The 25,939-nt window shown below is 39.6% G+C and overlaps 5 protein-coding genes across 8 annotated transcripts; 2 read left to right on the forward strand and 3 right to left on the reverse strand.

The window, feature by feature from the left end:
• The first annotated feature begins 1,231 nt into the window (after positions 1-1,231).
• On the forward strand, positions 1,232-6,856 carry LOC116429498 (ras-related and estrogen-regulated growth inhibitor). Its single transcript, XM_031982501.2, has 4 exons — positions 1,232-1,453; positions 2,251-2,473; positions 3,658-3,844; positions 6,049-6,856. The coding sequence occupies exons 1-4, from the start codon at positions 1,249-1,251 to the stop codon at positions 6,229-6,231; spliced, it is 798 nt and encodes a 265-aa protein (XP_031838361.1). The 5' UTR covers positions 1,232-1,248; the 3' UTR covers positions 6,232-6,856.
• Positions 6,804-12,037, reverse strand: LOC116429497 (BBSome complex member BBS2). The gene is made up of 11 exons (XM_031982500.2): positions 11,577-12,037; positions 11,365-11,484; positions 11,105-11,293; positions 10,845-11,027; positions 10,550-10,772; positions 9,797-10,008; positions 9,563-9,733; positions 9,076-9,180; positions 7,335-7,647; positions 7,014-7,268; positions 6,804-6,948 (listed from the first exon to the last, which is right to left on the reverse strand). Exons 1-11 carry the CDS (start codon positions 11,799-11,801, stop codon positions 6,854-6,856), a joined length of 2,091 nt encoding a protein of 696 aa, XP_031838360.1. The 5' UTR covers positions 11,802-12,037; the 3' UTR covers positions 6,804-6,853.
• A 103-nt stretch (positions 12,038-12,140) lies between these two features.
• Positions 12,141-13,380, reverse strand: EMC10 (ER membrane protein complex subunit 10). The gene is made up of 4 exons (XM_031982503.2): positions 13,139-13,380; positions 12,802-13,065; positions 12,463-12,729; positions 12,141-12,386 (listed from the first exon to the last, which is right to left on the reverse strand). The coding sequence occupies exons 1-4, from the start codon at positions 13,196-13,198 to the stop codon at positions 12,288-12,290; spliced, it is 690 nt and encodes a 229-aa protein (XP_031838363.1). The 5' UTR covers positions 13,199-13,380; the 3' UTR covers positions 12,141-12,287.
• A 1,182-nt stretch (positions 13,381-14,562) lies between these two features.
• Positions 14,563-18,399, forward strand: Fsn (F-box synaptic protein). 2 transcript variants are annotated; one of them, XM_031982506.2, is made up of 4 exons: positions 14,563-15,256; positions 15,460-15,733; positions 15,811-15,901; positions 16,124-18,399. In XM_031982506.2, the coding sequence occupies exons 1-4, from the start codon at positions 14,952-14,954 to the stop codon at positions 16,216-16,218; spliced, it is 765 nt and encodes a 254-aa protein (XP_031838366.1). In that variant the 5' UTR covers positions 14,563-14,951; the 3' UTR covers positions 16,219-18,399. The 2 variants fall into 2 exon arrangements, with proteins under 2 accessions (XP_031838366.1, XP_076223368.1); XM_076367253.1 differs by lacking the exon at positions 15,811-15,901.
• A 93-nt stretch (positions 18,400-18,492) lies between these two features.
• Positions 18,493-22,988, reverse strand: LOC116429500 (transmembrane protein 164). 3 transcript variants are annotated; one of them, XR_004235511.2, is made up of 7 exons: positions 22,133-22,978; positions 21,507-21,846; positions 21,310-21,426; positions 21,158-21,236; positions 20,975-21,075; positions 20,555-20,899; positions 18,493-20,390 (listed from the first exon to the last, which is right to left on the reverse strand). XR_004235511.2 is itself a non-coding variant. In XM_031982505.2 (6 exons), the coding sequence occupies exons 2-6, from the start codon at positions 21,822-21,824 to the stop codon at positions 20,612-20,614; spliced, it is 903 nt and encodes a 300-aa protein (XP_031838365.1). In that variant the 5' UTR covers positions 21,825-21,846; positions 22,107-22,988; the 3' UTR covers positions 18,493-20,611. The 3 variants fall into 3 exon arrangements, 2 of the variants coding, with proteins under 2 accessions (XP_031838365.1, XP_031838364.1); XM_031982505.2 differs by having other exon boundaries at positions 18,493-20,899; positions 22,107-22,988; XM_031982504.2 differs by having other exon boundaries at positions 18,493-20,899; positions 22,133-22,977.
• Between the last annotated feature and the right edge of the window lie 2,951 nt (positions 22,989-25,939).

Genomic DNA, 25,939 nt, shown 5'->3' on the forward strand with positions numbered 1-25,939 from the left:
CGTACATGGCCTGCTGGTAATTCACGTGGCCGGCGCGATTAATTTTAGCTAATTTATCAGAGTTACCGGTAACGTTGATTAAACTTCCTCGGACAGCGTAATGAGTTAAGAAATTTGGTTAATTCGTTCGACCGTGAAATTGCGCGAACGGTATATTATAATTGAATGTATTTCACGTATCCGTTGTAATTGCAAATTGTTCCAATTACATTTCCTAAGTTTCCAATTTAAACCTCAGAGATTTCACATTCAAATTCAAAAAGGAATATGATAAACGAATATGAAAGAAGCAAATGAAAAAATAACTATCATATACAGTACAAAAGGATTTCATTCAAGATGTCTCGCAGTAAATTAAAACAACATACATAACAAATAAATATCAGAGAAGGGATGTTGAAGATACATATATATTTATTAGATATATATATATATATGTGCATCGTATCTAATAAAAACAATTCTTATAGTCTCTAAAGGAATTAATCTTGAAAATATTTACCCTTAGCACTCCAGATAGTTTTGTGATATGTCAGCAACTCCTGCCAATTTTGATAGTAGTCCTACTGGAAATTAACAATGTTATAACATTTCTTAGACCTTTAATTCCCTTCTCAGTACAAACTTTATATTTGGAAGATCTAATAATCTTAAGATCTCAGATATCATATCATTATGTAATATATTTTAATCCTCGGCACTCCAGGTTGTTTTGTAATCTATCAGCAACTGCAACTAATTTCTATAGTATTTCTAGTGAAAATTAGAAATGCTATAACATTTCTTCGATCTTTTATTTTCCTTCTTAGCACAAAATTTGGATGTGTGGAAAATCGAATAATTTTAGGGTAGTCTTCTTAAAATTCATTAAAATATTTAATATTACTGGTGCAATATTGGAGCATAAGAGTTCAAAGGATTAATTCTACGTTCGAAGACTTTTCAAATTTAATTCTCCTCGATGAGGCTACGCGCGAGAAGCTTCGCCGAGCGTGCTGGAAAAATAAGATGCGACGGAGAAGACGCGGATGCAACGCAGGATGCAAGGGAATTCACTCGCCTGAAAATACTGTATCGCTGCCGGGGACTCACGCACACACCGTTGCGTGTCTAAAAGTATTTCGTTTGAGCAACCCTCGTGGAAAGGACAAACGTCACCGATCGATGTGTTTATCAAACAGAGTGACCGGCGTAGAAAAGGGAGGCTCAGCGCCCGATGGACGTATAATAATGGGTCTATTAAATATCATGGGGTGCAGGAGAGGGTTCATAATCGATGAGCCACCCCGGCGGCAAAACAGTGACTTCGAAGTCATGGAGAGGTTCAGTCCACCAGCGGCGTCTCTGAAGAAACGGATCAGCCCACCGATCGCGTGGAACCTCGGCTTGACCAGCAAGGAGCCGAAATTAATTAAGGTTATCCTGCTGGGACTACAGGGAGTCGGTAAAACTGGTAAACTGGCGACGAATTTTGTAATAACAGCGTAACCCTCGTCTTTCCTTTCGATTTAACGTACTAGTTACCGACGTTACACGTTTGCTATGTGAATTTTGTATTTTGCATGGGCAGAGTTAGGATATTTTTAATTCGTTCAAATTTTGTATTTTGCATGGGGAGGGTGAAGATATTTTTAATTCTTTCAAATTTTGTATTTTGCATGGGGAGGGTAATGTTTCTAATCCTTTCAAATTTTTAATTTGGAAGGGGAGGGTAATGTTTTTAATCCTTTCAAATTTTGTATTTTGCATGGGGAAAGTAAAGATATTTTTAATCCTTTCACATTTTGTATTTTGCATGAGAAGAGTTAAGATATTTTTAATTCTTTCAAGTTTTGTATTTTGAATGGGGAGGGTAAAGATATTTTTAATTCTTTCAAATTTTGTATTTTAAATGGGGAGGGTAAAGATATTTATAATCCTTTCAAATTGTTATAACAAGATGGTATTCTTGTGATAGACGTTTCAATGATCGATATATCCGAATATTTGAAGTATCAGTGAAAAAGTATAGACCTGATTTTGTAACGACTTCGAAAATATCGTTGATCAAATGAAGATGGGTAAATTAGAAGAAGTTGATCCAATACACGTTGCGTTTGATATACTGTCGTTATAGAAACTGTTGAACAAATTCCTGATGGAAGAGTATCTATCGAACTACCATTGAAACAAGCTATTACTTACTAATAACTTAGTAATCAACGCGTTTGTCTGTCGTTTATCTTCTCGGCACGATTGAATAATTCACAGCGCTGGCGGTGAGATTCGCGACAAAGCGGTTCATCGGCGAATACGATTGCACCACCGAGAGGATCTACAAGGTCGACAACTTCCTGGACGCTTCGTGGGAGCTGACCGACCCGCCGGGATTCCTGCCACCCCCGACCGAGTTCAAACTCCGATTAGCCGACGCTATAATCCTCGTCTACTCTGTCTCGGACCGCGTCAGCTTCGACGAAACCTCTCGTCTTCGGTGAGAATGAACTTTAACACTAGAACTACCGAGTATTCACTACAGTTGATATATAATCCTTACAAATATCGTATCGATACATCTGTTTTCAAATTCTTCAGACATCTTTTATAATATTCAAGTAGAACTATTAATTTTCAAAGCCACTTCGTATACTGAATACTTCAAAAACATCAATAACTGTAACTGAGAAAACTAAAACCGTCGCTTTGGGTAATTCTAGTGTTAAAGCAATTACACACACGGTGTACAATTGATGTTTTAACCCTTTGCACTCGAGAGGTGACTCTAGTCACCATTTGATTTGATATAACAAAATTACAAAGCGTTATATATAATATTAACACTAGGTTTACGGAACGCGTCAAATTGACGCATATTGGATTTTAGAAATATTATTTTGTAAATGTTTACACCGATTTTGATTGATGCGATCACACTGACATGCGCGCCAATTACCTACTATCAAATCTCCAGTTTCCACAATCTAAATAAACGAGCATCAATTCTTTTAGGAATAATAGAATGAAGTGTACAATAAATGCCCGTAAACCTAGTGTTAAGTTCTGTATAATGCATCAATATGTGAAATACGTGTATAAAACAGCTTTGTTTCTCAACGTATGTTTTCTAATTCGTTTCAAATGGTGTCGTCTATGTGTCACCGGAAAATGTCGAAGGTTTTCTAGTGAAAAGCTTCGGAGTGTAAAGGGTTAACTATCACCGTTACACCTGTCATTCGAATAGGTTAAACGAATCGCCGAAAGAAAACATCGACAAATGCCACGGATAATTCGGTATCTTTGTTTTGATCGCGGAGGAGACCGACGAATTTCGACAGTCAAGGTCGTTCCCCCTTGGCCGCCAGTCGGCCAAGATAAAAATATTGTGTCTGGCGGCATAATCGTCTCGGCCGGCCGTGAACGAAGACAATACGCGAGCGCTTTCTTTTCTTTCGTACGAAGCGCGAGCACCGAACAGGTCCGAGATCGGTCGGATTCTTTGAAGGAAATAGAACATGGCGGAATAAGATCGTCTGAGGCCTTGTCAGCCAATTAGTTTCGCGTCGGCGATTGCCGAAGGCTGATACACAGCCGATAACACCCTCGCCGGGACGGTATATAGAATTATCGTTCTTGAATGAATGGGTCGTTAATTCCGATAACGGATCGCGTTCCTTCCAGATTTTTGGTCTCGCACGCAAGGAGGACCAGGAAGGTGCCGCCAGTGGTGATCTTAATCGGGAACAAGGCGGACCTGTCCTATACGCCGGGCGAGAGGGTGGTTTCCACCTCGGAGGGCCGGCAAAGGGCCGAGGAGATCGAGGCTCATTCGTTCCACGAGATCTCCGTCAGGGAATCCGTCGAGCAAGTAATTATCTCCGGTCGATATCGATTTACTAACTCCGCTGCGCGATCCTCCGTTTATCTGCAGATTTCAAATACTCTTATTTGATTTTGTATTTATTCACCGAGACGAGAATCAAGCGTAATGAATGGTTTCGGTGATATCGTTGGTAACATGGGCACCGTTCGGTACTTTCCTCAGATTCGAAAGTGACGTTCGAAAGCTTAGAGAAATTTAATAAAACTTGAACATGGTAGAGTTGATCACCTCGCTCTACGGAACATTTTTCTCTAACTTCGCTGCGTTATTCCTCTCGAACTCCCACGAAACGCCTTTCGACTAGATCATTGGTCTACCTTCGAAATAACTATCACGTCTATTTATATCCAGCAGTTTAACAGGCTAGAATTAGAAGAGAAGCTTCCCTTTAACGATCCCTTCAAGGAAACGTAACATTCTTGAAAAAATCCACCTGTAGATCAACCGAACTCCACACAATCCGCACACCGAGACGAAAGATCATCCTTATCCTCTCTTTCATCCTACCTACCAATCATGAAAGAAGAAAACTAGTAAAACTTCCCTCATTGAAGGTTCTGAATTGACCGAACTCCGAAATCCTCTCGCAGAAGCAAGAGACAGCGATAAAAAGGAAAACCACTCGTGCGATCCTCCCCTTTCACGATCGTGAGCACTCTCGATCACTGGGAAACGAGGAAAAGGGCGACGATCGGTCCCGACGAGCGAGAGATTGGGAAAGTGTCCCGAGTCCCTTCGTCCGGATGACGCGGCGGCTGCGTTTCCGTGCCCCGAAATGCGGCCGATTGACGTAGCGCCGCGTCACCGGCTTGAATTGCCCGAAATATTGGAAGCTGACGCGTTGACGCTCGTCACCCGCGACAACTTTCTTTCGTTCTGTTCGCGGAAGTAGGGTAGAAGAGAGGGAGAGAGCGTAGTTCTCCGGTCGGCCGACGCTCAATCGACCGCGCGCGGTCGCGCTCGCGCTCGCGCGCGCTTATTTTTCTATACGATTGTTTACTCCGGCCGGGAAACCGGTCATGGCGTTTACGCGTGATCAAGAAGTCGTAAACAAAATCTGTATCGCGGGCGAGCTGGACGAGAGAGTGATATCGGGCCGACATCGGTGCGTACAATGTGTACGGTGGCTTTTATCGGGGGCCGCGCGCGGCGTGCCGCAATTAAACGTATGTTTCACAATCAATTAGCCCGGGTGACCACCGTAAACCGGTAATCGATAGTCGAAGGTCTCACGGCGATCGTCGTTCAGTGTGTTGATCACGGTGGTCACTGGATTCGAGTCGCTTGAAAATAATTCATTACAATTGATTGGAATGACTGATTTTCAAGTTTGTTTGGTAATGTATGATGTTCTTTGAAAGGAACGTGTTAATGATCGAGATGACCGAGGTCCTGTGGGAGGATCGCGTGAATTGGAGTGGAAAGAGGAATTTTAATATACTGTGGTGGTAATGGTATTAATTTATAAGGTTATAGAGTTACTGTTTCGACAGTTTTTAGTAAGTTTCGTAAAGAGAGGGAGAAACTTAGGCAGAACGTTCCATGGGTCGCGGAGAGTTTAACATGGGAGATGTTCCGGTTTCTCGTGACGTGTCAAATTGTTTCACCTTTCGGTGTTCAACCCTTGTGTTCGAGTGAAGAATTTCGTTTTGGAAAGGAAAGACCTTCGACTCTCGAGCAACGAATGATTTATTTTGACTCAGTGATAACCGTTTCCGTATTTGTTTCCTTGTATGTATTATTCCATTATAGAACAAACTATCCATCCATTTTCTAAGAATTAATTATTTCATGTACTACTTTCGATATTGTTAAACTTGAAATGTTCGTGATCATTCTATTCGTTTGACAATAAACGGTAAATTCGAGAAGTAAAAAGGCAAGCAACGAAACGGATTAATGGACGTTCACTGAAAGATTAATGAGAATATGTTTATATATGAATTAAAAAATGTTTAAATTGGTATATAAATAGTGAGAGGATTCGGTGTGCCTATTGGCAGAGGGACGCGCACGATATCCATACACGTGCCGCTAGCACTTCAGGGGTGGGAAAGAAAAAACGGCACAAGTGATAATGTTCGAACGTAGCCTGCGAAGAAAAATACTCCCGTCATAGTGGCTGAATAGATAATCTCGTTGGTTATGTAACGATAGCAGTAACCGGTCCGATTATTTTTATTCGACAGGTCATGGCCATTTTCACCGACGTCTTCAAACTGTTGACGGAATTGCCGGGCAATTCTGGACAGCAGACGAATTCCTTCAGGGTGAGGGCGTCCACTGACGGCACACTAAACGCACTGAGGCGTCCCTCGCCGGTGCCCCTCAAAAGAAGATTCAGCATCTCCGTGAGAGGAACGATCCACTGATTACTGCACAGAATACTACGTCTTTTGCAGAAGAAACCGAAAATGAATGTTAGATTTAACGAATAACTCGGAAGAATTTTTAAGCTAAAAGAAGAAAACAGCTGTACTTTTCTAGCAGTATCTATATAATTATTTCATAACGAACCGAGCGACTTCAATGGAAGAAACTTGAAGTCGATATTCGCGGAGAGAAGTTAGATGTTTCCATGAAGCTGGATAATTATATCTGTCCCGGTGGCAGTAATGACTGTAATCGCTGCGAAACTGAAAATGGCATCCTACGCGTCGGTAGACGTTTATATAAATCCTTAGTTCTCGAGGAAATTACAGAACTATGTTATACAATGTTTTGCTGGCAGGAGTATTATTTATAGCTGAGCGTCTCGCGAGTCGTGTGAATGTTGTTCGTAGTCCAACCGTTAAAGAGAACCTCGGTTATTTCAATGTCGAATGGTTGAAGAGTTTTGAAAGGACCTATATCCTGTGATAGAATTTATTAAAAATACACTCTCGAGTTTGGTCCCTGGGACAATTAGACTTAACTGTATGTAACGATGGCTGATGTACTCTGTAAAATATCTTACCGTGCTAACGGTAACAATAAAAATCGGTACGTAACGATTTATTCGTGTCTAATCGCCAATAAAAGCGCCTTCGGATTATTGTCCTGGATGGCTGATCTACAGTGAGCCACCGTGTTCGATGCATTCTTGCCGACTAAAATCAAGTCCAGGAACTAAGTAATCCCTCGATTCGCTGAAACGAAGAAAAGAATCGCTCACCTCTTAACCTAGCTGCCCGCTGCACGCCAAGATTCAGCTCCTTCAAGTTCGCTGCCAAATCCCGGTAACTCTTCATTCGGATTTCGTGTTCCTTGATCAGATCCACGTTGACGTTCTTCAACTGCACCAACCTCTTCCTCATTTCCTCGACGTTCTCGAGAATCCTAGCATCTTCCAAGCGAATTATGATGTTCTTCAACAGAGTGGTGTCACTGGCTGCCTCTGCCTGCAGTCTCGCGTCGATCTCCTTCAAATCTGTAACAGGATTTGCTTCGTTCAGCTAAGATTTACGTAATACGAAGCACGACGCTTCGAGCGCACCTTTGACGCGTTCCAAAGCGTCCACGAGCTTTTTCTCTTCGTCTGGGAACGAGACTTCCGAGGACAACTCTCTCAGGCCTAGATACAGGGACAGGGATTGAATAATGTCCCCCGCGAACGTGGAATCTTCCGTTTGAATGGTCACTTTCCCAGTCATGTCGGCTTTGAAACAATGAATTCTATTGTCTCTCATCCCTTTGAGCCACGCTTCAATGCCCCCAGCGTTTAGCCCGTCTTCCTTGAGCTCAAACTCGTTGGGGAGGATCAGGCTCTGGTTCAGCCAGAGGGCGATCCTTTGAGGCCTCTCTGCGAACTGAAAGGACGTTACTTTCGTCGGAGCTCTGACAGTTCACTTCTTAACCCTTTCGCGACGGGTGCCGTGTATATACGGCAGTCACTTATGACTTTACAGCGGCTGACGCTGTCTAGATACGGCAGTCACTTATTGGTTTTTTTATATTATTATTTTATTTCAATAGCGAACTCAAAATAAAGCTATAAATACGTTGGTGGCGAAGTATGGTTCACTTGCGCTTTCGTGAACGACGACAAAGTATGATCAGTCGCGCCGTCGCGAAAATTGGCAAAGTATGGTCAGTCGCACTGTTGCGAAAAGTAGCGAAGAATGGTACAGGTGCGCCGTCGCGAAAGGGTTAAATCCTTTGCACTCGGGAGGACGCTTAATAACTATTTAATTTGAATAGTAGTTTTGATACTTTCACGGCCTGGCGTGTTACATTCATTTCTGGCTTTCGGATGACAGCCGTGTCCACTAGGAATTTATTCCCAACGTTTCGCCAGCATTGCAGCTGGCTTCATCAGGGAGCTAAAGGCACATTGATCCTGATGTGTGCCAAGGAAGAGTCTCTTTAACCCTTTGCACTCGAGAAGTGACTCTCAGTCACCACTTGATTTGATACAGCAAAAGTATAAAGTTGAACATTTAGTATTTTAAATGAATCTTTGTATTGCTGTGTGAAATATTTAAATAAAATAGCTTTGTTGCTTAATTTATCTGTGAATTATCGTTAAATTAGTTTCGTCTGTATCTCATCGAAAAATGTTGAATATTTCCAGTGAAAATCATCCGAGTGCAAAGGGTTAAATACGTACTCTGTTCATGTTCCGGATCAATGGTCACGATATATTTTAATTGGTCAGTTGAAGAATTAAAATAACTGGTGACCATTGATCCGGAACATGAACAGGGTACGTATTTAACACTAAAACTACCGAGCAGTTCAATTGACTTTTTAAAATTTTGCTACAGAAACTCCAAGAGAGCATCTGTTTAGACTTTAATTGATTTACAATTCAATCTGCCTAGTGCTAAATGAATTTCTTTAATAATTTCTCGGAGAAACATTTATTATCTTTCTAATAATTGCACAAAGAAGATTGTTGGGAACAAATTCCTAGTGGACACGACTCTCACCCGAAAGCCAAACATGAATGCACTTAATTTGACGTAGTAAAACTGTAAAATCTGATATTTAATGTTGAACTTTGTACAATGCCTCGGCATGTGAAATATTGGAATGAAACAACTTTGTTCCTCGATGTACTCGTGATTTCCCTTCGAGTTAGTTTCAAAGAATATCATCTACCTCGTCAAAACACGTTAAATATTTCCAGTGAGAAACTTCCGAGTGCAAAGGGTTAACCATTTCACTCAGTCGAGAAGTTTCATCATTCCCTGGATAATTTCGACGTAAATGTTCCCAACGGAACCAACATCTACCTCGGCAATGACGAAATTCTTCTCGAAGTCCTCAGCAACGTGTCCCGGCTTGTCAATGAGTTCGTACATGCAAAATCTGGGCAACTGACGTGTCATCTCGAATACCTGAGTGGAAAAAGGACTCCGGTGAGAAGAATAGATTCAAAAGATGTTATTATTAACTATTAAATATTAACCCATTGCACTCGAGGGCTCCGCTATGGAGACAATGCAAATAATTTTCAGTTCATAACATAAGGACAAAGACAAATCGTAAAAACTATCGTGTATAGGATATTAATCTTACAATTTTTTGTTTTCCATATTTATAACATTTGTATCCACAATCAATTAAAAAAACAGTAACATACAACAACGACTTTCCTTTTAATGCGCGTATCATTCACTTATAAGTGAATATGATCTTTCCACTGAAATTGCTTCGAGTTGCTGGTAATATGAATGAAAAAAGCTTCGAGTGCAAAGGGTTAATATTATTATTATCTACCTGCATCAAATCCGCGCCGCTGGGTCCGACGCACACCTTCACGTGTATGTCCACAGGCGTGTTCTTCGAGGGTCGTAATTCTATCTCTAACTCCCCTTTCGGCCTAGGAGGGTGAACCACTAATGTCTCGCCGTCGAATACACCCTCGGTGAAAACTATCGCGCAATGGATCTGGAATACATTGTTTTGGGTAACAAAGGGAACGTCTTATTGGAATGATGCGTAGTCGTTTACCAATAATCCTGGTCCCGATGCAAGGACAACGCGCGCAGCACCGTTAGACGTCATCAAAGTCACCGCCAGTTTGGTGCTGTGATACATATTTGGAACAGACGCAGCCCTTTGTCTCAGCTCCATCTGCAGAACTTGCTTCTTGGCCAGCAGTTCACGCATAGCTTCTCCAGGCTCTGGGGTATCCATTGTAGAGCCAGAACCATAACCGCGAACTGGAATCAAAAGAAGCTTCGTTTAACCAGTTAAGTGTGGAATTTAGTTTGAAAAATCTCTCCTGGTGCACACAATAAAATCAAATAATGAAGTGTGTACTCGTTAAATGCAGGCCAAATACACTTGAAATATATCCTAACGGAAAACTAAAGCGGAACGAAGAACTACATGTTTGTCTCAAAAAATAAATAATCCATCGTTGAAGAAGTTAGCATCATTAAGAGTTTTAAGATGACGTGTACACTCGTCAAACACAGTTAACTGGTTAACACGTCGAGCCACGAGAATTTCTAGCGTTTTGAATAGTATTACCTATTCTTTAATAACAAAGACAACTGATGAAAATAATTATTAATAATTTTGTATTAAAGTAGTCATATTATGCTATGATCTAGCTACTTATGTTACTAAATATTTTTATTTAAAATCGAGCTTCTTATTGTAATTCTTCAGCAATTTGGAAGCTCATTGACCACTGTGGCAGTCAACTTGTTAATCAACCTTTAATAAATTGGGAGTGTTGAGATTCGCATGCAGTACCTTCACCATTGGTGGATACCACAACTAAGTCAGGCTTGCCGATCCTCCTGTAATCGGCTTCCACGATTCCGGCGATACCAGCGGACAGTTGAATTTTAAAGATCACCTCCCCGTTGTTAGGTGACCTTGCGTCGACCTTGCCATTATTCCAGCCTGTTATTATTTCCGGAATTCCGTCCCCATTCACGTCGAAACTTTTCGTGACTACCACTCTGTGCTTCGACTGAAAAATTCATGAAATCTTGTATTAGTGTTGTGATTGTGTTAGTTATCAATGTTCGTCGATTGAACTCACTTTGACGCGCCACAATCTTTGCGCCATTTCGTAAACGCCCAACGTCCCGTTTCCAACTGAATAAACGAACTTTCTGTTGGGAAGTCCAGTCAGGGTGGTAACTGGAGCAGTTTCTTTAGCTTCCCAGAGCACATTTTCCTCTTTGTACACCTTTATCTCGAAATCCTGTGTACCAGTGATTAGCTGAAAGAGGTGAGATTAACTTTGCACTGACAAGTTTAGGTGGTAAGTTCTGGCAAAGGATGTTCAATAAGATCCACCTCGTTCTCATTATCTCCATCGAAATCAAGGACAGCTAGGGATGTAACAATGCCTTCTACCACTGTCCAGAATATTTCTGTACCTTGTGAATCTAAGATAGCCACTGAACAATTCCCACCAATGATTGCAACTTGTCTGGGAAGCCAGCCCAATTTGCCAATGACAATACATCTAGCACCATCGGACATCTACTTAGAAAAATTGATTAATTTATGATCTGGTTAAACAACTAATCAGAAATTGTGTGCACTCTGTGTACCTCTTTATAGAAAACATCGGAATTATCCTCAATATTAAAGGCAAGAATGTAACTTGCTGTTCCAATTAGAAGAAGGTCTCTATCATCGTCATTAAGACGGCCAGTGCACAACGCTGTGATCTAATGACAGGTATCAAAATATTGATCATTTGAAAATACTACAAGCCTTGTAACATGATAAATTTGTGGTTGACTTTCCAAGGTAATTGTACCTCGGTTCCTATTTGAAGATCCGCTAGTTCTCCGCTCCATGATAATTTTCTATCAGACTGCTCATAGTCATTGCTCTTTATCTGTGGCTGTCTGTGAGGACTGTGGACTAAAATATTACCACCAAACGTTGCCGCTGCTAAGCAAGCGTGGGAACCATCAAATTTGCCACAAGTCACCAGCCCAGGCTCCATGTGCTTCTGAATATTCAGAGAAAATGCTGCCATCCTAGACTAACTGGGCAGGTTGCAAACACTCTAATGCAATGTGCTGAGCCCTGTGACTGAATCATTGGGAGGTGGATTATTGATCCCTTGGTACACCTGTGAACCTCACCTGGTGTATTGAACTATATCTGTTTGTGTATAGTCACAGCAGTTTTCTTTAAACTAGACAGTAAATGCTTGAACAGAATTTTTTCAGTGTTTCCAATGTAATGTTTGTTCTGTATGTAAGAAATAGTTAATTTAGTATTTAATAGAAATTTCAGGCATGGAAATATAAATATATGTCATTTATTTTTGTGAAGATCACATGTAAAGAAATAAAAGTAGATTTAGTTAAGTTAAAGAATTTATTTAGAGGAGCATACAATCATAATCATTGCAATTGCATTTAAGAAAGTACATTGTAAACTTTATAAATAAACTTCTCCCACACAAACACACTTAAAGACACAATGCACACTTGAATGCAACAATACAGTTTTTACATCACTGTCTTTGGGCACTGCCACCTGATGTTCCTGCAGCTTCGGGATTGGTTGCAGCAGATAGAACGATAAAAATAAATGCTAAGAAAATGTACATCCACTGAAATGTAGAAGTAATAATATGTAGCACAAATAAGAATAATATTACACATTCTATTTAACTAAACAAAACTCACATATCTTGAAAGATAAGGTCTATTGTCTTTGGCCTCTCCCCTTTCTCTTGCTTCTCTCTCTCGTTCCAATTTCTGAATATAAGTGGCAGTGTCTGGAACTGGTCCTCCATCGGGGTACTTAACAACTACATTTGTAGTCCACATATTTGTAAATGGATTCTCAGTACTACAGGGACCTGGTGATGTTTGACTAACAACAATTGGTTCGCCACTGCTATCCAACCATACCGTTATAACATCTTCAAGGTCTGAGCCCAGAAGATAACACTACATGCAAAGAAAATAATATAAATAGCATAATAATATAACCAAGAGAACTAAAAACACCAATACACTTACCGCAGGTACAGAAGTTAAGAATGTTATCTCATTTCCTGAAGAGGTTCGAGTTACAGCCTTAAGTCTATATTTGCCATCATGTTTGGCAAGGTTTTTTAACTCATTTATATGAGCTGGTAACAACCCATTTTGTCCTACAACTGAAGCACCACTACGTACACTGGATACTGTGATGTTTCCTCTTTCTATATAAATCGGCTCTGGTTCATCATTAAACGCATGCCACAATCTTAACTGCAACCATCCATCGTAATCTAGTTCGCTCTAGAATTTTACGAAGTACCTTCGTCAAAATAAACATTTTTATCAATAATTATATATCTCAAGTTTTACTAACCCCACAAACCAGTGACGATGAGCTGGCTAATAAACTAATTAAAACATACACCAAATACATTTTTACAATTTTATATTCTTTAGAAAGTAAAAATAAAGTCAGGCCGGTCTCATTTTACAATGTCAACCTTTCTAGACGATTTATTTATCAAATAATGCCAACGGCACAAGTATGTTTTAATACTGCAATACTATAAACACAGACCAGGTATAGGATAGACATAACATGCAATGCAAAATTCTGTCACACGCTCACGGGGGTGTTACCAGTATCCCTTACTATTTTCCTGGCACATCCTGTCATATCGACTGGTTTCGCATGGCAGCGCTATAAGTGATAGGAATTAGAATCAAAAATATTGAAACAAACTTAGGATATGTAGGTACCTAACTCAAGTATGAATATTTGAACAGTTCGCTTCATCGATCCTGAACCCGCTCTATCAGTTGGCGCTACCTAACGGAGACAGCCTAACACTATTTGGCTAACAGTTTGAGCATTCTCACAATAGATAGCGCAATGAACAATTAATAATAACAATTAGATTTTCTATATAAAGAAAACATTTAACTCAGTTCCGAATTCTGAAAAGTAAAAACAAAATCCTAGAGTCAATATTTCTGCTGTTGCTATTGTTCCTGCGTGTCCCCTCGTGAAACCCCATGAAACCCCATGAGAAACACTCACTCAAGAAACCTCTTGAATTAAAAAAGAATAATCGGTAATTTAGAATATGTGACACCAAGCCCCATAAGCTTACAATGTTTATCCTACAATTATGTATATAAACAGTTCTATGTGGTTTTCAATGAAACAGGTAAAAGTAGTTATGGAGAGGGTAACTTCTCGTGAGGGGAGTGTCACTAGACTGTCGACAGGCACCAATTTAACCCGTTGAATGCCATGGGGGTCACCGGTGACCTCCAATCAAATTTAATTACTATAGTTCACTTAATGAAACGATGATTATTTGAAAACATTTCTATGTTATAAATAATGCTATCCAATACGGTGACATTCAACTTGATGAACGTGCAATAATAATAATGCAATTCAATCCAATGATTTCATATTATATCTTTTTTTCTATTATATGTATTTTGCTTTATGAAATTGTGCGGCGTTCAACGTGTTAAACATCCTTGCCTTAACACAGTGGCGGATTTTAATGTAAATATGAGATATATATTACATGTTAATTGAAAGAAGATACCGGAAGCTATACGAGTTTAATAGGTCAGAGTAAAAGACTTCTCGCACCCTTAAAATCGTAATGAACTTTATGGCTCAAGTGTTGCAGTCTGTATATTTTGAATTTCTACAAAGTGAATAATTAAATAAATAAACACAAACCTCACTGTACGAGGAGGAGCATTCAATTCGTCTAGGGATTTCAATTTTTATGGGGACACGGTGGACATCTGTTCAGAATACTTTATTTCCATGAATAACGTCATTAGAATTGATTGAATTATAATTAAGTTAATATTCTTCGAAATGAAAATGTAAAAGTTATTGTTTAATTCGTATAATAACATCTGCAGTACTTTGGAATGAATAATAGTATCCTCATGGGGTCATCGCCATCTCTATTAGGCCTAGAATAGCCTTCAAAGAATTGTTTATTTATCAATTAAAATAACTGAAACGAATGTTAGAAAATGAAAAGTAGGAAAGCATATGCTCTTTTTTATCGACTGTAATAATTTCCATGGAAATCAGCATTTATGTTTGATATGAGACCTACACAGAAGCGCAGAGCGTTGTTTTGCGCGTGTGTGTTTTGCTCGTTTACTCGGTCAGAACCGGCAAAATGGACGATATAGCACTGCGAGCATCTGATCATGTTTTAGAAGCGATTTTTTCTTATTTAGATCTGCACACGCTGAGAAATTGCGCGCTGGTTTGCAAACGATGGAACAGATTTTTAAATGACGAAAACAATGATGCGTGGAGGATACATTGCATTCGAAAGTTGGCCCAGGAAGCCCTCAGCTCCGATATATTGTCATCGGTGCCCACCTACAAATCCAAATTGCGTGCATTTTATCACGCGTGGAATCCCCTTGACTGCTCACGAAATATTTATATTAAATCTAATGGATTCACTATGCACAGGTAGAGTTAAGATCACATAATTAACGTGCATTAACGTGTTAGGTAAATAAAATAGCTGTCATTGACAGTAGAGTAATGAATAGTTATTAATGAGTTCAATGTTGATTACATAGTATTGAATACTTGACGAGTGAGCTTTAAAAGATAAACAATATACTTGGTTTTAGTAACAAGCGCTTGAAAAGGTAACAAATATGTTATAGGAACCCTGTGGCGCAAATCACAGATGCTTGCAGGGGTAAGATTGGTTTCAGACATGGTAGACACGCTTGGGAAATTATTTGGGAAGGACCTTTGGGCACAGTAGCAGTTATAGGAATAGCAACTCGAGAAGCACCATTATTATGCCATGGGTACGTGGCATTAGTGGGGGCTGATGAGCATTCATGGGGATGGAATCTAGTAGATAATCATCTAATACACAATGGAGATGTACAAGGGAATTATCCATTACTTAATAATGCTCCCATGTACCAGGTAAGTTACATTTAGCTAAGAAAATTCATAGAATGTGAAGAGATATACCTTAAGGTGTACAATTTTATAATTAACAGGCTGGGGAAAGGATTAGAGTAATATTAGATTGTGATGATAACACGCTATCTTTTGAAAAAAATTATGAATTTTTGGGAGTGGCATTTAGAGGTACTGTATCACAATATTTGATCTACTTTTAGTATTAAATAGATTAGTTATAGTATAGTCCTTCAGTTAAACGGCAAAAGTATACTTTTAACTGAAACTTCATTCGTAGAATATTTTAGGATATTTGAAGTGTTCCCTTTCTGTTTTGTATGTTTGACAACTATAGTATTTTTAGTAAAGTAGCGCTTCTCAGTAATGTTAATGATGAAATTGTATATATAGGGTTGCCAGATAAAAGATTGTATCCATCTGTATCCGCTGTATATGGAAATACAGAGGTAACTATGGTATACTTAGGACCACCACTAGATGGCTAACACTTTACTTCTAGTAGAGAAATGTCGTCAGAGGTTTTTTCAAGTCTGTTTGGTGAGATCTGGATGCAGGCTTCTCTGCATTATACCAAAATGTCTACTATAAAGTAGAACTAGCACACTAATGAACTGTACAATACTCTTTATGAAAAATGTGTGCCCGTTCATTCAGTCAGTACATTGTAAATAGTATTAGCATTCCATTTAAATTGATAAATCTGTAGCAGGGCTTTATACAATCACAACAGTCAGAAGTTACTCAGCAATGAACATCAATCAATTTTTCCTGGCACTATGCATCTATTACTAGCCTACGCAAAGAAGTTCTATGCATTTTATAAAGTCATTCAGTTCTAACACGTAGGTACTTACGAAAGTATTCATCGATATTTTCATTTAAATAATTTGTCAACGAGAAAGTTCCTTCGCGATGTAGATGCGTGCCGCTCAAATGAAAATAAGTCAGATGAATTTCATTGTTTCTCCAGTCACATAGATTAATTTTAAGTTTACGGCGCATGTACATAGGACTAAGAATTAACAGATTCTTTACTCTTCCACACAGTATTGATATTCATGTTGTTCTTGTATAAATACATGCTTCATATGTATAAATCTCTGGCCAAAGAAATGGCAATTTCAACTTGTTTCCAAGATAGTCACTTGCCATGGCATAACAAGTCTGCCATTCATATTATCTTTATGCCATTCGCGTAATATCGCGATAATTATAAATAGAGTAACTGTGATTTATTTTATTTTTACTAGTGTGCGTATTTTTTTACGATATTCGTGTAGATGTCCGAATTATTTTTTATTTTTCCTAAGGCTGTTAGAAGGATCCGCGAGAAAGGTCGACTTGCCATTCTAGCGAAAATTCGTTACGCTTAATTATTATTTTTTTTTTATTTATTATTAATATTTATACACGTTATAGATTATTACCAGTTTTCTAATATTAAGAACTGATTTTTCAAATGCCGTACAATAGAGCTTAAGTAGTGAAATCGTTTACAATGATTCCACTGAACAGTATACAGGGTGTTCCACTCGAAGTGTTCATAATTACCATTCATTTAATTATGAAAAGCAATGTCTGAAACAGCAACTTCAGTAGTCACCGACATCTCCGTCAAAGTGGAACTTACGTTACACGTTGAAACATCCAAATAGATAATCTTAGAAAATCTATTATGTACCTGTGGAACTCATCTACACGATATCAAGATTTCGTTTCCCTTTTTTTCCCCCTATTACGTGCTGTGTTCCGTGTACGATTCGTTCGTAAGAATTATTTATGATTGTGTGATAAGTGTACAATAACGTACATTTAATGCGAAACCAAAGGTTCTCGATGCTCTTTATGTATTTAACGTTCGTTAGGAAAGTGTTGCGTTGGATTGAGTGTGAAAATTGTAAATCATGTTCTGCAATGTCTGTACTTACAAGATGACATGTCTTAGAGGTGTGCATAACGCGTAATGTACATATTTATTATGGTCATTGTGCTTGTTAAGTGTAGCGTTTGTAAATTACTCTCTCCTCCCCAAACTGTTGTACAGGATTATCAATCAAGGATACAAAGAGAGAAAAAAAGATATATATGTATAAATCTTGTTTGGTATATGTCGGATGAGCTCATCTATTCAAGTAGCAAATGTACCACGGGTCGCGGACTGATTTAGAATTTATACCCATTTCGGAACGACGACAAAACGGAAAGTCAAGTTTCTGTGAAAACATATGAAGATTACATGTGTTGTATAGCGGTGCCTTATTATGATTCTTTTTAACGTAATCTCGATGCGGTTGCGACGCGTACACTAATAGCAATTAAGCGTTACAACTCGAACAACGTCGGCCCGTTGCAAATGTAGATTGTACATGTGAAACAGTTCCAACCATTCGCGTAAAATGCATACATTTTGTAAATATTCGTGTCCGAGCGCGCATACGAGTCATGGGGAATCATACAGCTGCCTGGGAAACCTGTTCCGTACAATCGTTTAGGAGGAGGAGGAGTAAATTAGTCAAAAAATACAATTAAGCTTGGAACACCGGTATGCTGGATATATACTCTCTTATATCGGGGATACGAGTGTTTTGAAAGAAAAGAAAAGAAACAGAAAAAAAAAGGAAAATTGTACATCGCTCTGTAAATAAATTATTTTATTTTAATGCTTTAATGTTTGTATCGTTGCACAATGCATACCACGAAGTTTATGCGAGTGAATACTTCAGGCGGCGGGGAGGAAGAGGCACGTGTCGTGACGAGACTTTCTTTTTCTTTCTTTTTTTATTTGAAACATTTACATGTGAATATTTCGTACAAACGTTCTCCCGTTTCAATCCTTCCCTATCAATCGTCACAATTTCAAATTCATCTATGACTGCTACCGCCGTTGAAACAATACTCTCCGTAGCTTACAAAAATATAACAATAGCAATCTGTTGTAACAGTATGCGATCCCTTAATACTGTGCAACTTGTATAAAGGGTAGGTTGTTATTCGTGGTACAATCGAAAAATTAATGATCTTTCACATAAATGTACCACGTTCCTTTGATTCCTCTTACGCGAACAATCATTGCCTTATCGGTTATAGTACGAATTACTCTCCACCCTGTATAAATATATTTTGAATTGGATGCGAAATCAGGAAAGACTTAAAATCATAATGGTCTAAACTGTAGCCAATGTTGATAAGATCGATACTCTAACGATCGTAATACCTGATAATGGAAATATCCAAGTATCAATGATTCTCTTCAAATCAAATTAGATTCTGCCCATTATGATAACAAATCTTCTATACACTCAAACTGCTGTTCATGCATTTTTCGATCATTCTTCGCAAATTAATAAAGCTACGTTTAGAAAAAGCAATGTATACGCACAGTTCTTTCTGTGTCAAAGTATAATGTATGCTAACTTTCTTGCTACATTTTTTCCATGAGACTGTGATCTACTAAAACACTTACAATACTTAATATTACATCCTTGATACATTTCCTGCAGATTCTACTGTATACTGAATACCGATTCAGCATCTAGTTTGAGTGTTTTCTGTTGCCCAGTTCCGTTTCAATCGCTATTATAAAACTCAATCGAGATTCTAAGTTGGATGTTTTACGAGGCCTTAATTATTATACATACAATCGACGCGTATTGTATTGTTGGTGTATTGCTTGCATTCTTTTATATAGAGATACATATGCTCTGAATTAACAGAATGGTTGTGCAAACGGTGGAAACAATTAAAGCCCAACCATTAATGTTACACTATTCGGTGGAAGCCTATAATCAATTATTCTCTTGCCCCAATTGTTAATTGTAACACGAAATCTTTAGGTGACAAATTGTGTCACTTTTTTTTAATTTTGAAAATAATATTGTATATTTTTTTCAATAGGTAATATTTGTCGAAACAAATATAAGCAAATGTTCCCTATTAGGCCACAGTAATATAAGAACTTAAGATATAAAACAAATAAATTTCAATTAAGAATTCAAATTTGTTTGAATATTGTATTATACCACAGATGTATTTTTATTTGATCCACTTTTTGTCTTGTGTACTTTAATCAATTTGTGATCTAAACTGATTTCTTAATTTATATATTACTATATTAATTTTCATCACATTCATTTATATTTTGGCATAAGACAATATATTCTGACTAAAGAATTTCTGGCAGTCAGAGTAAAAAATTGAGTGAACAATTTCACGGAATGTATCATACAATTCACAGGATAATTGTATTGAACTGTCTTTAAAAAAACATACCATAGGGGAGAAGATCATACCTGAAGCAAATAAGTATATATGTGGAATTTAATAGAAATGGAAAATAGTGAGGTAGGTTCCATAACGATTAAGAAAAATAAAGTACAATCTATGAAAAATCTCATTTGCTACAGGGTTGCACCATTAAAAAATACAAATTTGTAATAGGAAACTGACCCGTAGATACTTCTATTTAAAGACACGGTAGGAATTCGATTTATCGATCTATCGATATATCGAGACTATCAATGTTTCATAAGATGAAACCTTATGCGGTTTAACGTATTACCACCCGGTTATAATACCTAATTAAAAGTTGTTATGCAATTCTTTTCAATTTATAAATGACTAGATATTATTTTTCTTGCAATATGCTTATCTAACACATCTGAAAAAGAATTACAAATACGTTCGTTTCAGAAAAAGATCCTGTATCTTTTACAGGCAGTAATTACACAGTTTATAGACACTCATACAAACACAAAGTAACTTGTGTTTACATAATTACTAATATATAAACAGATCTCATTCTTTTGAATTTTAAGTACTCACTTCATTGTAGTAAAATGTTCGCGGTGGTCACGTTGCTATGTATCGGCGCAAAGTGAACTAGTTCACGTGTGTATGTCCATTACCTGAGGTACTTGAGGTACTTTCACATAATTTTCTGTTTTCTTCGTACTTGTTTCTTTTTTTTGGAAGTGGGTATTCAAGACTTGATTTTACTTTCGTTGGTGGAAATTTAGTTAAAAAGAAATTGGATGTATAGCAAAATAGCTTACATAGTAAAGGACATAATAGTCCTTGATGAACCACTGTCCATAAACGATAATACTGCCCTTCAAAGGGATCTAATACTGCTGGACACAGCATATGGCTCAAATTCACTTGTATGGGCTGTAAAATGACATATGTAATATAATAAAGTACGGTAAATGAGTATATTTGATAAAAAAAAAATATGCTACACACCCAAGAAAGAGCCTGAAGAATCCAGAAATGATACACTAAATTTAAACCATAACTAAAAACCACCCAGCTCATATCAGACAAAGGCTCAACATTGTAAACACCTACAATGAAACATTCAAATATATTTGCAATGTTTGCATATGTATCAATACATTATACAGCTATTATTATGATAATGACTACCTCCAAGCCTTAGCAAATAATATGGTATTACTACCATCAAGCCATGCTGCAAGTAGTACAATGCTTTATCAGCAAATATCTGGAAGAATGCATGCCATTGTCAATATGAATAATTGGAATAATTTTTTCAAAAATACAAAATGCTAACTTACTTTCCTAGATTCTGTCTCTGGAAACAAGTAAGCTAACAGTGGTCCATTCATAAAGTTTAAGTGTATCCTGAAAAGCTTTGTGACAGTTGGGCTAGGAGCAGATGCCAACAAATATAGCTGTATTAGATAAAAAAGAATTATGATTTACGTGTAATCATACTCCTTTACTTTGAAGATACTCTGTTCCTCTATTTTACCTGTACTGCTGTTGTTATGTGACAAGGATTAAACAAATATACAACAGTTCTGCTGGTTAATTTGAAACCGATTTCCATCCCTAATATTAGGGACATCATTATCAACAATAATCGTTTGCCAACTCGGTCATGGTCTGCGTATGACACTTCACTGGGTAATTTCAGACGTTTGTAACCCCACACAAGAAGGCTTACTATCAATATAGACACAAACGATGTTTCAATTATCCTGTGCTCTGGTGTCATATAATATGCACATTCTGGGCCCGAGTTACGTGGTATGGAAGCATTGACACCGTCATAGCTCCATTCAAACATTGTTGGAATTCTGATTATATAACTGGAACAAAGCCAAACATCACAACAACGAAATGCGCAGTTTAAAATTCATATTAATTGCAAGACGAGTTCTCAAAACTTCAACATATCATGGCTGTTCCTGTTGTAATGACAGTTTCTAACAAACTGACGTTCTCATGTTTCATAGTGAACAGTAAATTCAACGTGTCATCACGTGAGAAGCATTGATATGACGTTAATTCCAACAACTCGCCACATTTTAATGGCACATAATACCATATAATTATTGATTCACTTAACAGAAACGTGATCTGCGAGCTACGTACGTGTTTCCTTGAGTTTCTGCGTTCGCAAGGCCCAATCGGAACACGCTGAGATTCAAGAACACTTTAAATTGATATGCAATGTAGACAATAAGGCGCGTTAAGTATAAACATTGTACTTCGAACGTATAATCTCTACGCTACCGGGGACTATAGCCATTCTATAGCATTCTACATTTAATGCAATATGGCCTCAGTTTAGATTAGGGTAGGTAAATGTGACAAAATCAATGTTATACGTGGTCTCTCTAACAGATGGCATTGAAATGTCTATCACTGCACAGAGGGTAACGGGTATTAGCAATTCCCGCAACCCTCAAGGGTATCTTGGATCGGTACAAGAACATTTCCCGTTTCAACTCAAACCAACATTTTTCCCTAACTCAGCATAATTTTCATTTTTTCGCAATTCGCCGACTTTCACCGATAATCTCATAGTCATCAATTATACAGAAACGTACTGTCCGCTGAACAGCAAGAAATAGATATACTTGCATAACTGCCGGGCGACGATCTAAGTCTCAGGTGAGTATTTATAAGTCGCCGAGCTTGCAAGCGAGAGGGAACGTTTAAGAAGAGTGGCTATTAGCAAAGAAGTCACTCAACACTTTCGATGACTGGCAAATCCTTGGGTTGATAAACACGTCAGCTCGTAGATGTCGCGTGGCTGCATGGAATGTTGCTGGAGTATCCTCGGGGGAGCAAGATCACGCAACCGATAAAGCCCGCGCTTACAGTTACTATTAATTAGATTCATGAGTCAGTAGAAAGCCATCCGACCGAGAGGAATAAATCACTGATAGAATCTACAGAATTAATCGATTAGCCGGCCAGCTAAAGCGTTCGGGTATGCTAATGTCGCGGACGGCGCTTAATTAAAATTGGGAACGCGAATTACTCGGACGTTGCACGCGTTATCAGATACGAGATCAGCCTTATCAGATACGAGAAACTTGGTGGGGGTGTCGAGCGACTCGATTTTCTCCGGTCGGCGCGCTGCAAGGCCGATCAAGGTCGCGAACCTTCTCAAAGGGGTACATTTCGATGGAAAGCAACAGGAAACGCATCCGATCAACCGGCAGGACCAGTTCTCTTCCGAAAGCGAAGAGAAACTTGAAATCGATCAACCGGATAGTTAGGGGTGGTCAGATTTTCCGACAGCTCTATCATCGCACGGATGCGTGCGTGGCGATGCAAAGGCGGAGCGCTGCGTATCGCTGTATCGGAGCATTCCGCGTCGTCAGTGGTCGAACGTGTCATGTGTGCCCGCCGTAAAGTGAGCAGCTTGGCACTTGTAGTTGCAGCCTTTAGGTTTGAATAAGGGGAGGAGCCTTGCTGCATTTCCAACGCAATTATCCCCATTCTCCCGCGGCTTCCATTCCTGTTTCGTGCGCCCGTCCCTGTCTATCTAGAGTGCACACAATGCGGCGCCATCTTGGTCGCGTGCATTCCTCCGTTTTCTCGATTTTTTTCCCCCTCCCCTCCGCCCCGCCGCCCCTCGCCGCGCGTCCACCTCCCCCTCGCCGCGGTGTCTCTGTCTTTTTTTTCCTCCCCCTTTTATTCAGACCAGTCCGGATCCGTCGGGAACCAACCATTCGCCTGTCGCAACCGTCCGCTAACTGCCCGCACCCGCTTCTCCGCGATTTCGCTCTTTCTTTCTGTAGGTGTTGACTACGGAGCACCACCTCACACCCGAAGAATGGCTTTCCTGGGCAATCAGGCCGCTACTATTGCGACGACCGCGGCTCCGCCGCGATCTTTTTCATTCTTCGACGCACCCCGGGCTACAATCATTGCTGCCCGCCTCTTAACCGCGCACCCGTGAGATCCGGAGCCGTTGTTCCCTTCGAATGTTGGGAATCCTTTCAGAATCTCGCTTGACGGGTACCGAAGATTGTCAGAGTCTCGTTGAAACCTTGTCGATTCCCCGGTGTAACTGGTATTGTCTGATAATGACTGATATTCTCCGACAGGATCGTGCAATTGCCGGATTATTAAACGCAAGACATTCGCACGCATGCATAGATAGTGCGAGATTCGATTGTAGAATCAAGAGATTATGGAGCATTTTCACGAACATTCATTTTACAGACAAATGCTTGATCAGGTATGCTCCAGACGCTACGCTCTAGCTACCGATGCGAACGATTAACTTATCAATTGTACCTAACCGATGTATCGTGACTAAATTCGTTGGTCACCGTTTCTCACGGAGCTGAACGAGTTGAATTAGCTCTTTACGCAACCACTTGTTTCACGGTGAGATCAGAGGGGAGGAACGCGCGTTTAAGGACACCTCGCGTACGCGACCAGAATCCGTATTCCATGCCAGCGAAATCCTGGAGTGAATCTAGCTAACGGATCTCCGAGCATCGTCGATCGTTAAACAGATTTGCCGTTACGAGGCCGTGTTTCAACGCGATGGCAGTAAACAGTGCTCGGTTTGTCTCGTTATGACTGGAAACCGCTGCGCATGCAATTTCCGCGGGACGACGGACGCCGGAGACAGGATGGAGAGCGGCAAACGCGACGCTAGAGCGTGATAAAATTCTCTTTTTTCCTTTTTTGTTTTTACCTCTCTCTCTCGTTTCATTTTCCTCTATCGGCGGACGCGCGCGCGTATGTGTGCGCGTCCGTGGGAATACGCAGTTGTCACGTTATCGATACCCACGAAAGTGGCATTAACTGGGCTGACGGTTATCGACGGCGGGGGATCACAAGCAAGCCGACGTGTATTATTAAACGCTGTTAACTTTATACACTTGTGACATACGTGCCAGCCTCATTATCACGATTTAAGCACGTCCGCCTATCGCGCCGCAGCGCACGGTGAAATTGCGGCACGTAAAATCGTTTCGCTGGAACCGCGCGCGGTTTAGACAACGGACAATCTTGATCCGCTGAAATGCGACCGCTCGGTTTTCCCTCTTTCTCTCCTTCTGTTTGTCCTTTTTTCTATTTTGTTTCGTTTGTTCCGCGCAGATCGCTCGACGGGATAATGCGAGCGACGAAGGAAGAGGAACGAGGGAAAACATGGTCACGTGAAACAGAGCTCGATGGATTGCGAGGGAAACTGTCCAGCCGACACCGTTGAACTCACGTAACACGGGGTGAACGAATAAAAAAGATTCCGTGTGGATTATCGTTCTATCCGGTTGCGAATTTTACGTAGATTTTGGGAATGGCACTAGGAATCAATCGAAATTCGTTGAAATTGTCTTTGCCGCGAACTGGCAAACGCTATGCAAACGTGGAGAATAGTAGTGTGATAGATTTGACAGCGGTACAGTGAAGAATTCAACAGAATTCAAAATTAGAGGGCAACAGTAACAAATTTTCAGTAGAAAAGTTACAAAGAAGAATTCTTTGGGAAGGTGTGCAGAACCTACCGAAGTTTACGTAGCATATAGCCGTTTGGGCTTTTAAATCGTAGAAGGTATTCCGTTAGTTTGTTAACTTGAATATTCCTTGAAGAATAAACTAATTGAAGTGCATACGATCGCAAAGATCGGATCAGTTATCAGAGGGTTGGCAGGGTGGTAGGCGATGATGGGGCTCGCGTGTAGAATAACTTTCGTTTCGAAACAAAACCCGGGGAACTGGATAGGTTCAAGTAATTTTCAAATAATTACCTGTCCAAGCCGGGTCTAGGAGGCCCGATCCCTCGGCCGTGCGATGAAGGAGAATAAATGTATTCCTTCTGGCTAGCGTGATGGCCTCCACGGCTACCGGCGCGGCGTCCACGGTGAGGAATAATTTTCGATGGCGGCCAATGATTTTCGAGCGTCCAACCGGACCGCTTCGATCCAC

Source organism: Nomia melanderi, chromosome 1 (assembly GCF_051020985.1).
Source record: "Nomia melanderi isolate GNS246 chromosome 1, iyNomMela1, whole genome shotgun sequence".
Lineage (NCBI taxonomy): Eukaryota > Metazoa > Arthropoda > Insecta > Hymenoptera > Halictidae > Nomia > Nomia melanderi.

Coding starts and splice junctions, on each gene's coding strand:
- LOC116429498 (XM_031982501.2), top strand. CDS start 1,249: ATGGGGTGCAGGAGAGGGTTCATAATCGATGAGCCACCCCGGCGGCAA. Junction 1,454..2,250: donor ACAGGGAGTCGGTAAAACTG/GTAAACTGGCGA, acceptor AATAATTCACAG/CGCTGGCGGTGAGATTCGCG. Junction 3,845..6,048: donor TCAGGGAATCCGTCGAGCAA/GTAATTATCTCC, acceptor TTTATTCGACAG/GTCATGGCCATTTTCACCGA.
- LOC116429497 (XM_031982500.2), bottom strand. CDS start 11,801: ATGGCAGCATTTTCTCTGAATATTCAGAAGCACATGGAGCCTGGGCTG. Junction 11,294..11,364: donor CCGATGTTTTCTATAAAGAG/GTACACAGAGTG, acceptor TTTTCTAAGTAG/ATGTCCGATGGTGCTAGATG. Junction 9,181..9,562: donor GCGGCGCGGATTTGATGCAG/GTAGATAATAAT, acceptor TTTTCCACTCAG/GTATTCGAGATGACACGTCA.
- EMC10 (XM_031982503.2), bottom strand. CDS start 13,198: ATGTATTTGGTGTATGTTTTAATTAGTTTATTAGCCAGCTCATCGTCA. Junction 13,066..13,138: donor CATCGTCACTGGTTTGTGGG/GTTAGTAAAACT, acceptor GTAAAATTCTAG/AGCGAACTAGATTACGATGG. Junction 12,730..12,801: donor TCTTAACTTCTGTACCTGCG/GTAAGTGTATTG, acceptor CTTTGCATGTAG/TGTTATCTTCTGGGCTCAGA.
- Fsn (XM_031982506.2), top strand. CDS start 14,952: ATGGACGATATAGCACTGCGAGCATCTGATCATGTTTTAGAAGCGATT. Junction 15,257..15,459: donor AATGGATTCACTATGCACAG/GTAGAGTTAAGA, acceptor AATATGTTATAG/GAACCCTGTGGCGCAAATCA. Junction 15,734..15,810: donor ATAATGCTCCCATGTACCAG/GTAAGTTACATT, acceptor TATAATTAACAG/GCTGGGGAAAGGATTAGAGT.
- LOC116429500 (XM_031982505.2), bottom strand. CDS start 21,824: ATGTTTGAATGGAGCTATGACGGTGTCAATGCTTCCATACCACGTAAC. Junction 21,237..21,309: donor CAGAGACAGAATCTAGGAAA/GTAAGTTAGCAT, acceptor GCATTCTTCCAG/ATATTTGCTGATAAAGCATT. Junction 21,076..21,157: donor TTATTTGCTAAGGCTTGGAG/GTAGTCATTATC, acceptor GTTTCATTGTAG/GTGTTTACAATGTTGAGCCT.